A 17,500-nucleotide genomic window follows, 5' to 3' on the forward strand; every position below is an offset into this window, starting at 1 on the left:
TAGTGAACCCAACAGAACAGCAAACTAACAGTGAACCCAACAGAACAGCAAACTAATAGTGAACCCAACAGAACAGCAAACTAACAGTGAACCCAACAGAACAGCAAACTAACAGTGAACCCAACAGAACAGCAAACTAACAGTGAACCCAACAGAACAGCAAACTAATAGTGAACCCAACAGAACAGCAAACTAATAGTGAACCCAACAGAACAGCAAACTAACAGTGAACCCAACAGAACAGCAAACTAATAGTGAACCCAACAGAACAGCAAACTAATAGTGAACCCAACAGAACAGCAAACTAATAGTGAACCCAACAGAACAGCAAACTAACAGTGAACCCAACAGAACAGCAAACTAACAGTGAACCCAACAGAACAGCAAACTAATAGTGAACCCAACAGAACAGCAAACTAACAGTGAACCCAACAGAACAGCAAACTAATAGTGAACCCAACAGAACAGCAAACTAATAGTGAACCCAACAGAACAGCAAACTAATAGTGAACCCAACAGAACAGCAAACTAATAGTGAACCCAACAGAACAGCAAACTAATAGTGAACCCAACAGAACAGCAAACTAATAGTGAACCCAACAGAACAGCAAACTAATAGTGAACCCAACAGAACAGCAAACTAATAGTGAACCCAACAGAACAGCAAACTAATAGTGAACCCAACAGAACAGCAAACTAACAGTGAACCCAACAGAACAGCAAACTAATAGTGAACCCAACAGAACAGCAAACTAATAGTGAACCCAACAGAACAGCAAACTAACAGTGAACCTAACAGAACAGCAAACTAATAGTGAACCCAACAGAACAGCAAACTAATAGTGAACCCAACAGAACAGCAAACTAATAGTGAACCCAACAGAACAGCAAACTAATAGTGAACCCAACAGAACAGCAAACTAACAGTGAACCCAACAGAACAGCAAACTAACAGTGAACCCAACAGAACAGCAAACTAATAGTGAACCCAACAGAACAGCAAACTAATAGTGAACCCAACAGAACAGCAAACTAACAGTGAACCCAACAGAACAGCAAACTAACAGTGAACCCAACAGAACAGCAAACTAACAGTGAACCCAACAGAACAGCAAACTAACAGTGAACCCAACAGAACAGCAAACTAACAGTGAACCCAACAGAACAGCAAACTAACAGTGAACCCAACAGAACAGCAAACTAACAGTGAACCCAACAGAACAGCAAACTAATAGTGAACCCAACAGAACAGCAAACTAATAGTGAACCCAACAGAACAGCAAACTAATAGTGAACCCAACAGAACAGCAAACTAATAGTGAACCCAACAGAACAGCAAACTAATAGTGAACCCAACAGAACAGCAAACTAATAGTGAACCCAACAGAACAGCAAACTAATAGTGAACCCAACAGAACAGCAAACTAACAGTGAACCCAACAGAACAGCAAACTAATAGTGAACCCAACAGAACAGCAAACTAACAGTGAACCCAACAGAACAGCAAACTAATAGTGAACCCAACAGAACAGCAAACTAACTAGTGAACCTAACAGAACAGCAAACTAATAGTGAACCCAACAGAACAGCAAACTAATAGTGAACCCAACAGAACAGCAAACTAATAGTGAACCCAACAGAACAGCAAACTAATAGTGAACCCAACAGAACAGCAAACTAATAGTGAACCCAACAGAACAGCAAACTAATAGTGAACCCAACAGAACAGCAAACTAATAGTGAACCCAACAGAACAGCAAACTAATAGTGAACCCAACAGAACAGCAAACTAACAGTGAACCCAACAGAACAGCAAACTAATAGTGAACCCAACAGAACAGCAAACTAATAGTGAACCCAACAGAACAGCAAACTAACAGTGAACCCAACAGAACAGCAAACTAACAGTGAACCCAACAGAACAGCAAACTAACAGTGAAGGTAACAGCGAGGAAGAACTGTGCTGCTTGATTGACAGGGGGCGGGGCTTGGTGTGAGGGAAGCAGTCACAAGAGGTCAGGGAGACGACAAACAGAGTCAACTACAAAAACTGATGCTACAGTGGCCTTTCAAAATATGTCAATATTTTTGACGATTTGATGTGAATTCAACTAACTGTGCAGGACTATGAGTGAGACACCAACTTGACCAATACAAGCATGTATCATGTCCCATGTACTGTGTGTGTGTGTGTTTATACTGTTCCCTCTCACCAGGTCTTTAAAGAAGGCAGCCTCCTTGGGTTGTTCAGAGTATCTCTCAAACTGGTCCAGACCATCCTGCAGCTTCAGGGTCAACGTGTCATAGTTGGACCGAACCACCTCCAATACCTACAGGGGGAGGGGGGGGGGACATTTTGAAATAGATGAAGAGAGAGATGAGATATGGAGGAGAGAGATGGGAAGAGGGGAAGAGAGAGAGAACGGTAGGGAAAGAGAGAGGGGAGAAAAAGAGGAAGATAGAGGGGGAGGAGAGAGATGGGAAGAGGAAACAAGGGAGAGAGAGAGATGAAGAGACAATGGAGGAGAGAGATGGGCGAGAGAGAGGGGGAGAAAGAGGGGAAGAGAGGGGGGGAGAGATGGGAAGAGGAAATGAGAGAGGAGCGAGAGATTTTATTACAATATATATTATTTTATTACAATATATATTGTATACATTGCTGCATGGCAATATTGCCGCAATGTTTTTCATACCAATAAAGCAGCTTGAATTTGAGAAAGAAGGAGAGAGAAGGATGGAGAGCAGAGAGAGGCTACCCTGCTGTCTCCTGTTAATTATCATATTAGTTTAACAGTGATCTGTCTGTCCTCCCCTCTCTGCTGCACTAGTTTAACAGTGATCTGTCTGTCCTCTCCTCTCTGCTGCACTAGTTTAACAGTGATATGTCTGTCCTTTCAAACAAGTAAGGGGAATAGATGATACAGTAAACTTGAATAGAGGAGAATTCTCTCTCTAAGAGAGAAGAGGAGAGGATGTCTGGAACAATTATCCACTGGTTCTCCACACATCTCTCTCTCTCTCTGTCTCACATCTCTGTCTCACATCTCTCTCTCACACATTTCTCTCTCTGTCTCACATCTCTCTCTCTGTCTCACATCTCTCTCGCTGTCACACATCTCTCTCGCTGTCACACATCTCTCTCGCTGTCACACATCTCTCTCATCTCTCTCTCACACACATCTCTCTCTCACACACATCAGACATCTCTCTGTCTCACACATCTCTCTCTCTCTCACACACACATCTCTCTCTCACACACCTCTCTCTCTCTCTCTCTCTCTCTCACACACACACATCTCTCACACACACATCTCTCTCTCTCACACATCTCTCTCTCACACACATCTCTCTCTCTCACACACACACACATCTCTCTCTCACACACCTCTCTCTCTCTCTCTCTCTCTCTCACACACACACATCTCTCACACACACATCTCTCTCTCTCACACATCTCTCTCTCACACACATCTCTCTCTCTCACACACATCTCTCTCTCTCACACACATCTCTCTCTCTCACACACATCTCTCTCTCACACCTCTCTCTCTCTCACACACATCTCTCTCTCTCACACACATCTCTCTCTCTCACACCTCTCTCTCTCTCACCTCTCTCTCTCTCTCTCACACACATCTCTCTCTCTCTCACACACATCTCTCTCTCACACATCTCTCTCTCTCTCTCTCTCTCTCTCTCTCACACACACATCTCTCTCTCTCTCACACACATCTCTCTCACATCTCTCTCTCACACACATCTCTCTCTCTCTCTCACACATCTCTCTCTCACACATCTCTCTCTCTCTCACACATCTCTCTCTCTCACACACATCTCTCTCTCTCACACACATCTCTCTCTCTCACACACATCTCTCTCTCTCACACACATCTCTCTCTCTCACACACATCTCTCTCTCTCACACACATCTCTCTCTCTCACACACACATCTCTCTCTCTCTCACGCACACACATCTCTCTCTCTTTCACAAATCTCTCTCTCTCACAAATCTCTCTCTCTCACAAATCTCTCTCTCTCACAAATCTCTCTCTCTCACAAATCTCTCTCTCTCACAAATCTCTCTCTCTCACAAATCTCTCTCTCTCTCTCTCTCTCTCTCACAAATCTCTCTCTCTCTCTCACAAATCTCTCTCTCTCACAAATCTCTCTCTCTCACAAATCTCTCTCTCTCTCTCTCTCACAAATCTCTCTCTCTCTCACACACATCTCTCTCTCTCACACACATCTCTCTCTCTCACACACATCTCTCTCTCACACACACACACATCTCTCTCTCTCTCTCACACATCTCTCTCTCACACATCTCTCTCTCTCACACATCTCTCTCTCTCTCACACATCTCTCTCTCTCACACATCTCTCTCTCTCACACACATCTCTCTCTCTCACACACACATCTCTCTCTCTCACACACACATCTCTCTCTCTCACACACACACATCTCTCTCTCTCTCACACGCACAGAGAACCAAAATAGTTATTTTACAAGGAACAACATGTTTTCAGCCAGCTGTGAAGAACGCACAAAGACGCATGAACAAACCCCTTTATCATGTTGAGAGGAGAGAGGCACTCAACAAACACACGCAAAAAAATATTAAACACACGGAAGCACACAAACACACAACGCAGTTTCCTTACACTCACGCACACACACAACCCAGTTTGCAAAAACACAAAAACAATTTGAAACACACAGTGAAAAACGTGAGTCTTGATTCTCCCAGAGACATGAAATGTGAAACCGGGACTGGAGCAATAGACATGTTTCTTCTCCTTTGTCCTGATAAATGTTACCACCAGGGAAAGTGCTGTTGTTTTTACTTCTACGTCTGATGGTAAACTACTGAAATATTCATCTACAGTACCTCTCTCTCTCCATCTCTATCTCAGTCTCTCTTCACTTCTCTCCCTATAATGACAACACTGATATTAATGGAGTGTGTGTGTGGTTGCGCGCGCGTGCGTGCGTGCGTGTGTGTGTGTGTGTGATCCTATTATGGAGAGAGGGAGGGAGATAAGAAGCATGTGTTTATTCTAATGGGAGAGGGAGGGAGACAGAGAGAGAGATGGAGAGAGGGAGGGAGAGACAAAAAGAGAGAGAGAGGGAGACGGAGAGACCCCTGATAGATAAACGTGTCCTCCAAAATAATACCAAAACGTACGCTTGTTTTATCAACTTCCAAAAATAATTTGATTCTATTTGGCATACAGGACTGTTCTACAAAGTTATTGAAAGTGGTGTAGAGGGTAAAACATATGACATAATTAAATCAATGTATACTGGCAATACGTGCAGCATTAAAATTGGCAAGAAAAGAACAGAATTGTTTAAATGGGGTTGGGGCCTTCACCAGGGTTGCAATGTGAGACCTGGGCTCTGGCAGTAAACCCCAAAAAGACTAAAATAATGATTTTCCAGAGAAGATCCAGATCTCGGGGAATTGGACCAAAGTTCTCAATTGGTACAAAATATATAGAGTACACTTAATACTACTACAATTACTTAGGACCGACAAAATTGATTACCGTAATTTCCGGACTATAAGCCGCAACTTTTTTCCCGCGCTTTGAACCTCGCGGCTTAAACAATGACGCGGCTAATATATGGATTTTTCCCGCTTTCAATTTTTTTTTCTCCAAAAAAACACATTCTGTGACGTGCTCAGTTTTTTGCCGGCATGAAGCTTTCATTAGACCAATGAAATTGCCGAACGGGTTAAGGTCAAACAACTTTTTTGTTTACTGTTTAGATTAAATCGAGCGCTCTCAAACGTCCCATCATTCTGACTACAGTAGTCATTTTGTCACCCTCATCATGGCAAAGACACGGAGAAATGCATATGATGCAGCTTTCAAGTTGAAGGCGATTGATCTGGCTGTTGGAAAAGGAAATAGAGCTGCTGCACGGGAGCTTGGTCTTAATGAGTCGATGATAAGACGTTGGAAACAGCAGCGTGAGGAATTGACTCAGTGGATAAGGAATAACAGTACTTTACCACATTGTCCTAGGCTATATGGACATGAACAACAGGAGAAATATTACCTTTCAGACTGATTTTCAGATTACTATTATTAATACATAAATTAACATTAATGAACATTATTCACATAGAATGTATTATAGAATACAATATTCTATCATATTCAAAAATAGCAAGGAATGAATGTATTATCAGTTCATTAATCGAATGAATTGTAAAGCCTAACAAATTCAACAATGATTGACAAATAATTGTAATCGAATGAAAATGCTGATGCATAATAATGAGTTCATTACCTGGATGCATCGCTGTAGCCGAAGCTTTAACAAAATATTCATCCAAATATGATTAGGCCTCTCACAGACTAGGCCTTCTAGAAACAGGGTCAATCAAGTTAGGTCTGACAAATTAAGGTAGCATTGGGAAAAAAAAACATAAATCCAGCCAGAGTATAACCTACCATCATTCAAATGAAAATAAATGTTCATAACATGCACAAATAGATGCATCAATCTATATAGAGAAAGCGTGACTAAATTGGAGCCCAGTTCCTTTGCTCAGCGCATCCTCCTTCGATTGTCTCGTCTGGCTGCCAACGAGCAGCTGATCTGCACTGTGTGTACGTGCCTCTGGCGTGCCGCTGGACAAGCTAGCTGTTCTCGGCGGCGCATCATCACTTCAAACCCATTCCGTCGTGGTGTTATCGGTTGGCCTACGACTAGGTAGTACCGGTAAAATGTTAGTTATGAATCGCAAATCACCACACAGCTGACACACTTCGAATTCATCAATCATTTTGACTTCAATTTGGTCGTCCAAAATACCATCGGCTTGCACTGCGTCTTCGCTGATGAATGTCCTGATCTCTGGCCAGTCAACTGGTTCAATCACATTGTTGTTTCGTCTGTTAAATCACTTGTAATAGAACTGAAAATGACGTTAAAACCATGGATTTAACCGACTGTTTGTTTATAATGAGGGACGTCCCACGTTTAACCCGGACACATAAATAGTAGGAATTAGCGCCGGCTTCAGCCATGACGGCATGAGAGAGAAATGAAACATCTGCACGTCGCATGTTGGTGGGCGCGCGCGTTTCACTGTCCAATCCGAGGCTGGAACATGATCCCAGTGGGTGATCGGAGTCTGATCTGGTCTGTTGGGCATCAACCTGGGAGAGCCTCAAGGGAGATCGGACACTGCATTATAATCAAAGAACCGCATTTACTGGCCAAAAAATATCAGATCTGATTTGATTTATTTTTTCAGGTTGTGGAGAAAAGTGAGGCGGGGCATCTGTTAAACAGCAATTCAACTTTGTCCGGCCTAATTGAATGTGTCATTGAACCAATTGCACTTTGTGGCAGCGAGGTGTGGGGTCCACTTGCAAAACAAGATTTCACCAAATGGGACAAACACCCCATTGAAACCCTGCATGTAGAGTTCTGTAAGACAACACCCCATTGAAACCCTGCATGTAGAGTTCTGTAAGACAACACCCCATTGAAACCCTGCATGTAGAGTTCTGTAAGACAACACCCCATTGAAACCCTGCATGTAGAGTTCTGTAAGACAACACCTCATTGAAACCCTGCATGTAGAGTTCTGTAAGACAACACCCCATTGAAACCCTGCATGTAGAGTTCTGTAGGACAACACCCCATTGAAACCCTGCATGTAGAGTTCTGTAGGACAACACCCCATTGAAACCCTGCATGTAGAGTTCTGTAGGACAACACCCCATTGAAACCCTGCATGTAGAGTTCTGTAAGACTCGTAGTCATTGTGTCATTTTAAATCCAAAGTGCTGAAGTACAGAGACAAAACATTTGTCACTGTCCCAATACTTTTGGAGCTCACTGTGTGTGTGTGTGTGTGTGTGTGTGTGTGTGTGTGTGTGTGTGTGTGTGTGTGTGTGTGTGTGTGTGTGTGTGTGTAGGATGAGATATAGGGATGTCTATTACAGTGAAGCTGTAGGAAAGGGAGAAGGAGGAAAGGGAGAAGAGAGAGGAGGAAAGGGAGAAGAGAGAGAGACAGGAGAGGGAGAAGAGAGAGAGACAGGAGAGGGAGAAGAGAGAGAGACAGGAGAGGGAGAAGAGAGAGAGACAGGAGAGGGAGAAGAGAGAGGAGGAAAGGGAGAAGAGAGAGAGGAGGAAATGGAGAAGAGAGAGAGGAGGAAAGGGAGAAGAGAGAGAGGAGGAAAGGGAGAAGAGAGAGAGGAGGAAAGGGAGAAGAGAGAGAGGAGAGGGAGAAGAGAGAGAGAGGAGGAGAGGGAGAAAGAGAGAGACGGAGAGGGAGAAGAGAGAGAGAGGAGGAGAGGGAGAAGAGAGAGAGGAGGAGGAGAGGGAGAAGAGAGAGGAGAGAGAGAGGAGGAAAGGGAGAAGAGAGAGAGGAGGAAAGGGAGAAGAGAGGAGGAGAGGAGAAGAGAGAGAGGAGAGGAGAAGAGAGAGAGGAGAGGGAGAAGAGAGAGAGGAGAGGGAGAAGAGAGAGGAGAGAGAGAGGAGGAAAGGGAGAAGAGAGAGAGGAGGAAAGGGAGAAGAGAGGAGGAGAGGAGAAGAGAGAGAGGAGAGGAGAAGAGAGAGAGGAGAGGGAGAAGAGAGAGAGGAGAGGGAGAAGAGAGAGAGGAGGAGAGGGAGAAGAGAGAGAGGGAGGAGAGGGAGAAGAGAGAGAGAGGAGGAGAGGGAGAAGAGAGAGAGAGGAGGAGAGGGAGAAGAGAGAGAGAGGAGGAGAGGGAGAAGAAAGAGAGAGGAGGAGAGGGAGGAGAGAGAGAGGAGGAGAGGGAGAAAGAGAGACGGAGAGGGAGAAGAGCGAGAGAGGAGGAGAGTGAGAAGAGAGAGACAGGAGAGTGAGAAGAGAGAGAGGAGTGAGAAGAGAGAGAGGAGTGAGAGAGAGAGAGGAGTGAGAAGAGAGAGGAGGAGAGGGAGAAGAGAGAGAGGAGGAGAGGGAGAAGAGAGAGAGGAGGAAAGGGAGAAGAGAGAGAGGAGGAAAGGGAGAAGAGAGAGGAGGAAAGGGATAAGAGAGAGAGACAGGAGAGGGAGAAGAGAGAGAGACAGGAGAGGGAGAGAGAGAGAGACAGGAGAGGGAGAAGAGAGAGAGACAGGAGAGGGAGAAGAGAGAGAGACAGGAGAGGGAGAAGAGAGAGGAGGAGGAGAGGGAGAAGAGAGAGAGGAGGAGGAGAGGGAGAAGAGAGAGAGGAGGAGAGGGAGAAGAGAGAGAGGAGGAAAGGGAGAAGAGAGAGAGGAGGAAAGGGAGAAGAGAGAGAGGAGGAAAGGGAGAAGAGAGAGGAGGAAAGGGAGAAGAGAGAGAGAGGAGGAAAGGGAGAAGAGAGAGAGGAGGAAAGGGAGAAGAGAGAGAGGAGGAAAGGGAGAAGAGAGAGGAGGAAAGGGAGAAGAGAGAGAGGAGGAAAGGGAGAAGAGAGAGGAGGAAAGGGAGAAGAGAGAGGAGGAAAGGGAGAAGAGAGAGGGAGGAAAGGGAGAAGAGAGAGAGACAGGAGAGGGAGAAGAGAGAGAGACAGGAGAGGGAGAAGAGAGAGAGACAGGAGAGGGAGAAGAGAGAGGAGGAAAGGGAGAAGAGAGAGAGGAGGAAAGGGAGAAGAGAGAGAGGAGGAAAGGGAGAAGAGAGAGAGGAGGAAAGGGAGAAGAGAGAGAGGAGGAAAGGGAGAAAAGAGAGAGGAGGAGAGGGAGAAGAGAGAGGAGGAGAGGGAGAAGAGAGAGGAGGAGAGGGAGAAGAGAGAGAGAGGAGAGGGAGAAGAGAGAGAGAGGAGGAGAGGGAGAAAGAGAGAGACGGAGAGGGAGAAGAGAGAGAGAGGAGGAGAGGGAGAAAGAGAGAGACGGAGAGGGAGAAAGAGAGACGGAGAGGGAGAAAGAGAGAGGAGAAGAGAATAGGGAGAGAGGAGAACAGAAGAGAGAGGAGGAGAGGGAGAAGAGAGAGAGGAGTGGAGAAGGGAGAGAGAGGAGGAGAGGAGAGAGAGAAGGAGAGAGGGAAGAGAAGAACAGAAGAGAGGAGGAGAGGAGAGGGAGAAGAGAGAGGGAGAAGAGAGAGGGAGAAGAGAGAGGGAGAGAGAGAAGAGAGAGAGAGAAGAGAGAGAGAGAGGAGAAGAGAGAGAGGAGGAGGAGAGGGAGAAGAGAGAGAGGAGGAGAGGGAGAAGAGAGAGAGGAGGAAAGGGAGAAGAGAGAGAGGAGAGGAGAAGAGGGAGAGAGGAGAGGGGAAAAGGGAGAGAGGAGAGGGAGAAGAGAGAGAGGAGAGGGAGAAGAGAGAGAGGAGGAGAGGGAGAAAGGAGAGTGAGAAGAGAGAGGAGGAGAGGGAGAAGAGAGAGAGGAGGAAAGGGAGAAGAGAGAGAGGAGGAAAGGGAGAAGAGAGAGAGGAGGAAAGGGAGAAGAGAGAGAGGAGGAAAGGGAGAAGAGAGAGAGGAGGAAAGGGAGAAGAGAGAGAGAGGAAAGGGAGAAGAGAGAGAGGAGGAAAGGGAGAAGAGAGAGAGGAGGAAAGGGAGAAGAGAGAGAGGAGGAAAGGGAGAAGAGAGAGGAGGAAAGGGAGAAGAGAGAGGAGGAAAGGGAGAAGAGAGAGGAGGAAAGGGAGAAGAGAGAGGAGGAAAGGGAGAAGAGAGAGGAGGAAAGGGAGAAGAGAGAGGAGGAAAGGGAGAAGAGAGAGAGACAGGAGAGGGAGAAGAGAGAGAGACAGGAGAGGGAGAAGAGAGAGAGACAGGAAGGGAGAAGAGAGAGAGACAGGAGAGGAGAAGAGAGAGGAGGAAAGGGAGAAGAGAGAGAGGAGGAAATGGAGAAGAGAGAGAGGAGGAAAGGGAGAGAGAGAGAGGAGGAAAGGGAGAAGAGAGAGAGGAGGAAAGGGAGAAGAGAGAGAGGAGAGGAGAAGAGAGAGAGAGGAGGAGAGGGAGAAAGAGAGAGACGGAGATGGAGAAGAGAGAGAGAGGAGGAGAGGGAGACGGAGAGGGAGAAAGAGAGACGGAGAGGGAGAAAGAGAGAGGAGGAGAGAATAGGGAGAGAGGAGAACAGAAGAGAGAGGAGGAGAGGGAGAAGAGAGAGAGGAGGAAAGGGAGAAGAGAGAGGAGGAGAGGGAGAAGAGAGAGGAGGAGAGGGAGAAGAGAGAGGAGGAGAGGGAGAAGAGAGAGGAGGAGAGGGAGAAGAGAGAGAGGAGGAGAGGGAGAAGAGAGAGAGGAGGAGAGGGAGAAGAGAGAGAGACGAGGAGAGGGAGAAGAGAGAGAGACGAGGAGAGGGAGAAGAGAGAGAGACGAGGAGAGGGAGAAGAGAGAGAGAGGAGGAGAGGAGAAGAGAGAGAGGAGGAGAGGGAGAAGAGAGAGACGGAGGAAAGGGAGAAGAGCGAGAGAGGAGGAGAGGGAGAAGAGAGAGACAGGAGAGTGAGAAGAGAGAGAGGAGAGAGAAGAGAGAGAGGAGAGAGAGAGAGAGAGGAGGAGAGGGAGAAGAGAGAGACGGAGAGGGAGAAGAGAGAGAGAGGAGGAGAGGGAGACGGAGAGGGAGAAAGAGAGACGGAGAGGGAGAAAGAGAGAGGAGAGAGAATAGGGAGAGAGGAGAACAGAAGAGAGAGGAGGAGAGGGAGAAGAGAGAGAGGAGGAGAGGAGAGAGAGAAGGAGAGAGGGAAGAGAAGAACAGAAGAGAGGAGGAGAGGAGAGGGAGAAGAGAGAGGGAGAAGAGAGAGGGAGAAGAGAGAGGGAGAGGGACGAGAGAGGAGAGAGAGGAGAAGAGAGAGGAGGAAAGGGAGAAGAGAGAGAGGAGAGGAGAAGAGGGAGAGAGGAGAGGGGAAAAGGGAGAGAGGAGAGGGAGAAGAGAGAGAGGGAGGAAGAGAGAGAGGAGGAGAGGGAGAAGAGAGAGAGAGGAGGAGAGGGAGAAGAGAGAGAGAGGTGGAGAGGGAGAAGAGAGAGAGAGGAGGAGAGGGAGAAGAGAGAGAGAGGAGGAGAGGGAGAAGAGAGAGAGAGGAGGAGAGGGAGAAGAAAGAGAGAGGAGGAGAGGGAGGAGAGAGAGAGGAGGAGAGGGAGAAAGAGAGACGGAGAGGGAGAAGAGCGAGAGAGGAGGAGAGTGAGAAGAGAGAGACAGGAGAGTGAGAAGAGAGAGAGGAGTGAGAAGAGAGAGAGGTGTGAGAAGAGAGAGAGGAGTGAGAAGAGAGAGGAGGAGAGGGAGAAGAGAGAGAGGAGGAGAGGGAGAAGAGAGAGAGGAGGAAAGGGAGAAGAGAGAGAGGAGGAAAGGGAGAAGAGAGAGGAGGAAAGGGAGAAGAGAGAGAGACAGGAGAGGGAGAAGAGAGAGAGACAGGAGAGGGAGAAGAGAGAGAGACAGGAGAGGGAGAAGAGAGAGAGACAGGAGAGGGAGAAGAGAGAGGAGGAAAGGGAGAAGAGAGAGAGGAGGAAAGGGAGAAGAGAGAGAGGAGGAAAGGGAGAAGAGAGAGAGGAGGAAAGGGAGAAGAGAGAGAGGAGGAAAGGGAGAAGAGAGAGAGGAGAAAGGGAGAAGAGAGAGAGGAGGAAAGGGAGAAAGAGAGAGGAGGAAAGGGAGAAGAGAGAGGAGGAGGAAGGGAGAAGAGAGAGAGGAGGAAAGGGAGACGAGAGAGAGGAGGAAAGGGAGAGAGAGAGAGGAAAGGGAGAGAGGGAGAACAGAAGAGAGAGGAGGAAAGGGAGAAGAGAGAGAGAGGAAAGGGAGAAGAGAGAGAGAGGAGAGGGAGAAGAGAGAGGGAAGGAGAAGGGAGAAGAGAGAGGAAGGAGAGGGAGAAGAGAGAGGAGAAGAGAGAGGGAGAAGAGAGAGAGGAGGAAGGGAGAAGAGAGAGGAGGAAAGGGAGAAGGAGAGGAGAGGGAGAGAGAGAGAGGAGGAAGGGAGAGAGAGAGAGGAGGAAGGGAGAAGAGAGAGAGGAGGAAAGGGAGAGAGAGAGAGGAGGAAAGGGAGAAGAGAGAGGAGGAGAGGGAGAAGAGAGAGAGAGGAGAGGGAGAAGAGAGAGAGGAGAGGGAGAAAGAGAGAGAGGAGAGGGAGAAGAGAGAGAGAGGAGGAGAGGGAGAAAGAGAGAGACGGAGAGGGAGAAGAGAGAGAGAGGAGGAGAGGGAGAAGAGAGAGAGACAGGAGAGGGAGAAGAGAGAGAGAGGAGGAGAGGGAGAAGAGAGAGAGAGGAGGAGAGGGAGAAGAGAAGAGAGAGGAGGAGAGGGAGAAGAGAGAGAGGAGGAGAGGGAGAGAGAGAGGAGAGGGAGAAGAGGAGAGAGGGAGAGGAGAAGAGAGGAGAGAGGAGAGGGAGAAGAGAGAGAGGAGAGAGAGAAGAGAGAGGAGGAGAGAGAGAGAGGAGGGAGAAGAGAGAGAGAGAGGGAGAAGAAGAGAGAGGAGGAGAGGGAGAAGAGAGAGAGGAGGAAAGGGAGAAGAGAGAGAGGAGGAAAGGGAGAAGAGAGAGAGGAGGGAGAAGAGGGAGAAGGAGAGGGAGAAGGGAGAGAGGAGAGGGAGAAGAGAGAGAGAGAGGAGAGGGAGAAGAGAGAGAGAGAGGAGAGGGAGAAGAGAGAGAGAGAGGAGAGGGAGAAGAGAGAGGAGGAGGAGAGGGAGAAGAGAGAGAGGAGGAAAGGGAGAAGAGAGAGAGGAGGAAAGGGAGAAGAGAGAGAGGAGGAAAGGGAGAAGAGAGAGAGGAGGAAAGGGAGAAGAGAGAGAGGAGGAAAGGGAGAAGAGAGAGAGGAGGAAAGGGAGAAGAGAGAGAGGAGGAAAGGGAGAAGAGAGAGAGGAGGAAAGGGAGAAGAGAGAGGAGGAAAGGGAGAAGAGAGAGGAGGAAAGGGAGAAGAGAGAGGAGGAAAGGGAGAAGAGAGAGGAGGAAAGGGAGAAGAGAGAGGAGGAAAGGGAGAAGAGAGAGGAGGAAAGGGAGAAGAGAGAGAGACAGGAGAGGGAGAAGAGAGAGAGACAGGAGAGGGAGAAGAGAGAGAGACAGGAGAGGGAGAAGAGAGAGAGGCAGGAGAGGGAGAAGAGAGAGGAGGAGGAAGGGAGAAGAGAGAGAGGAGGAAAGGGAGAAGAGAGAGAGGAGGAAAGGGAGAAGAGAGAGAGGAGGAAAGGGAGAAGAGAGAGAGGAGGAGAGGGAGAAGAGAGAGGAGGAGAGGGAGAAGAGAGAGAGAGGAGGAGAGGGAGAAGAGAGAGAGACGGAGAGGGAGAAGAGAGAGAGAGGAGGAGAGGGAGACGGAGAGGGAGAAAGAGAGACGGAGAGGGAGAAAGAGAGAGGAGAAGAGAATAGGGAGAGAGGAGAACAGAAGAGAGAGGCGGAGAGGGAGAAGAGAGAGACGGAGGAAAGGGAGAAGAGAGGAGGAGAGGAGAAGAGAGAGAGGAGAGGAGAAGAGAGAGACGAGAGGAGAGAGAGAGAGGAGAGGGAGAAGAGAGAGAGGAGGAGAGGGAGAAGAGAGAGAGAGAGGAGAGGGAGGAGAGAGAGAGAGGAGGAGAGGGAGAGAGAGAGAGACGAGGAGAGGGAGAAGAGAGAGAGAGGAGGAGAGGGAAGAGAGAGGGAGGAGAGAGGGAGAAGAGAGAGGGAGAAGAGAGAGAGAGAGAGAGAAGAGAGAAGAGAGAGGAGAAGAGAGAGAGGAGGAGGAGAGGGAGAAGAGAGAGAGGAGGAGAGGGAGAAGAGAGAGAGGAGGAGAGGGAGAAGAGAGAGAGGAGGAAAGGAGAAGAGAGAGAGAGGAAGGGAGAAGAGAGAGAGGGAGGGAGAAGAGAGGAGGAGAGGGAGAAGAGAGAGAGGAGAGGGAGAGAGGAGAGGAGAAGAGAGAGAGGAGAGGGAGAAGAGAGAGAGGAGGAAAGGGAGAAGAGAGAGAGGAGGAGAAGGGAGAAGAGAGAGAGGAGGAAGGGAGAAGAGAGAGAGGAGGAAGGGAGAAGAGAGAGAGGAGGAAGGGAGAAGAGAGAGAGGAGGAAAGGGAGAAGAGAGAGAGGAGGAAAGGGAGAAGAGAGAGAGGAGGAAAGGGAGAAGAGAGAGAGGAGGAAAGGGAGAAGAGAGAGAGGAGGAAAGGGAGAGAGAGAGAGGAGGAAAGGGAGAAGAGAGAGGAGGAAAGGGAGAAGAGAGAGGAGGAAAGGGAGAAGAGAGAGGAGGAAAGGGAGAGAGAGAGAGGAAAGGGAGAAGAGAGAGAGACAGGAGAAGAGAAGAGAGACAGGAGAGGGAGAAGAGAGAGAGACGGAGAGGGAGAAGAGAGAGAGCAGGAGAGGGAGAAGAGAGAGGAGGAGGGAGAAGAGAGAGAGGAGGAAAGGGAGAAGAGAGAGAGGAGGAAGGAGAAGAGAGAGAGGAGGAAAGGGAGAGAGAGAGGAGGAAGGGAGAAGAGAGAGAGGAGGAAAGGGAGAAGAGAGAGAGGAGGAGGGAGAAAAGAGAGAGGAGGAGAGGGAGAAGAGAGAGAGGAGAGGGAGAAGAGAGAGAGGGAGGAGAGAGAGAGGAGGAGAGGGAGAAGAGAGAGAGGAGGAAAGGGAGAAGAGAGAGAGAGGAAAGGGAGAGGAGAGAGAGGAGGAGAGGGAGAAAGAGAGAGGACGGAGAGGGAGAAGAGAGAGGGAGGCAAGGGAGAAGAGAGAGAGACAGGAGAGGGAGAAGAGAGAGAGACAGGAGAGGGAGAAGAGAGAGAGACAGGAGAGGGAGAGAGAGAGGAGGAAAGGGAGAAGAGAGAGAGGAGGAAAGGGAGAAGAGAGAGAGGAGGAAAGGGAGAAGAGAGAGAGGAGGAAAGGGAGAAGAGAGAGAGGAGGAAAGGGAGAAAAGAGACAGGAGGAGAGGGAGAAGAGAGAGGAGGAGAGGGAGAAGAGAGAGGGAGGAGAGGGAGAGGAGAGAGAGAGGAGAGGGAAGAAGAGAGAGAGAGGAGGAGAGGGAGAAAGAGAGAGACGGAGAGGGAGGAGAGAGAGAGAGGAGGAGAGGGAGAAAGAGAGAGACGGAGAGGGAGAAGAGAGACGGAGAGGGAGAAGAGAGAGGAGAAGAGAATAGGGAGAGAGGAGAACAGAAGAGAGAGGAGGAGAGGGAGAAGAGGGAGAGAGTGGAGAGGGGAGAGAGAGGAGGAGAGGAGAGAGAGAAGGAGAGAGGGAAGAGAAGACAGAAGAGAGGAGGAGAGGAGAGGAGAAGAGAGAGGGAGAGAGAGAGAGGGAGAAGAGAGAGGGAGAAGAGAGAAGAGAGAGAGAGAAGAGAGAAGAGAGAGGAGAAGAGAGAGGAGGAAAGGGAGAAGAGAGAGGAGGAAAGGGAGAAGAGAGAGGAGGAAAGGGAGAAGAGAGAGAGGAAGGGAGAGGAAGAGGAGAAAGGGAGAAGAGAGAGGAGAAGGGAGAAGAGAGAGAGAAGGAGAGGGAGAGAGAGAGAGACAGGAGAGGGAGAAGAGAGAGAGAAAGGAGAGGAGAAGAGAGAGGAGGAAAGGGAGAAGAGAGAGGAGGAAAGGGAGAAGAGAGAGAGAGGAAAGGGAGAAGAGAGAGAGGAGGAAAGGGAGAAGAGAGAGAGGAGGAAAGGGAGAAGAGAGAGAGGAGGAAAGGGAGAAGAGAGAGAGGAGGAAAGGGAGAAGAGAGAGAGGAGGAAAGGGAGAAGAGGAGAGGAGGAAAGGGAGAAGAGAGAGGAGGAAAGGGAGAAGAGAGAGAGGAGGAAAGGAGAAGAGAGAGGAGGAGAGGGAGAAGAGAGAGAGAGGAGAGGGAGAAGAGAGAGAGACGGAGAGGGAGAAAGAGAGAGACGGAGAGGGAGAAAGAGAGAGACGGAGAGGGAGAAAGAGAGACGGAGAGGGAGAAGAGAGAGACGGAGAGGGAGAAAGAGAGAGGAGAAGAGAATAGGGAGAGAGGAGAACAGAAGAGAGAGGAGGAGAGGGAGAAGAGAGAGAGGAGGGGAGAAGGGAGAGAGAGGAGGAGAGGAGAGAGAGGGGAGGGAGAAGAGAGAGAGAGACGGAGAGGGAGAAGAGAGAGACGGAGAGGGAGAAGAGAGAGAAGGAGAGAGGGAAGAGAAGAACAGAAGAGAGGAGGAGAGGGAGAAGAGAGAGGAGAGGGAGAAGAGAGAGGGAGAAGAGAGAAGAGAGAGAGAGAAGAGAGAGAGAGAAGAGAGAGAGAGAAGAGAGAGGAGAGAAGAGAGAAGAGAGAGGAGAAGAGGAGGAGAAGAGAGAGAGAGAGGAGAGAGAGAGAGGAGAGAGCGAGAGGAGGAGAGAGCCAGAGGAGAGGGAGAAGAGAGAGAAGAGAGCGAGAGGAGGAGAGAGAGGGAGGAGAGGGAGAAGAGAGAGGAGGAAAGGGAGGAAGGAAGCGGAGCCATAAAAAGGAGATGGAAAGAGAGGAGGTGGTGTGACAGACAGACAGTGAGTGAGTGAGTGAGTGAGTGAGTGAGTGAGTGAGTGAGTGAGTGAGTGAGTGAGTGAGTGAGTGAGTGAGTGAGTGAGTGACCATCTGTAGGCTGTCTCTACTGCAGCACCACCTGGCTCAATCAGACAGGCTAGCAAAGGCTAATGAACACACCTGTCCTCTCCTGCACCAACAAACCATCCCCTCGCACGCCCACTCACGTCCCATTTCCCTCAGTCAGAAGGCTGGGTAAGGGTCAGTCCCACTACACGCTGC

General features: G+C 48.9%; 1 protein-coding gene across 1 annotated transcript in view; it reads right to left on the reverse strand.

The window, feature by feature from the left end:
* Window positions 1–17,500, reverse strand: part of LOC106594351 (armadillo-like helical domain-containing protein 3) — a 65,238-nt gene that overhangs the window by 4,285 nt on the left and 43,453 nt on the right. The window contains exon 25 of the mRNA XM_082966685.1: window positions 2,214–2,330. Within this exon, the coding sequence (XP_082822811.1) occupies window positions 2,214–2,330 (117 nt within the window). The remainder of the gene's footprint in view (window positions 1–2,213; window positions 2,331–17,500) is intronic.

This window comes from Salmo salar, chromosome 02, assembly GCF_965601325.2.
Source record: "Salmo salar chromosome 02, fSalSal1, whole genome shotgun sequence".
In the NCBI taxonomy this organism is placed as follows: Eukaryota; Metazoa; Chordata; class Actinopteri; order Salmoniformes; family Salmonidae; genus Salmo; species Salmo salar.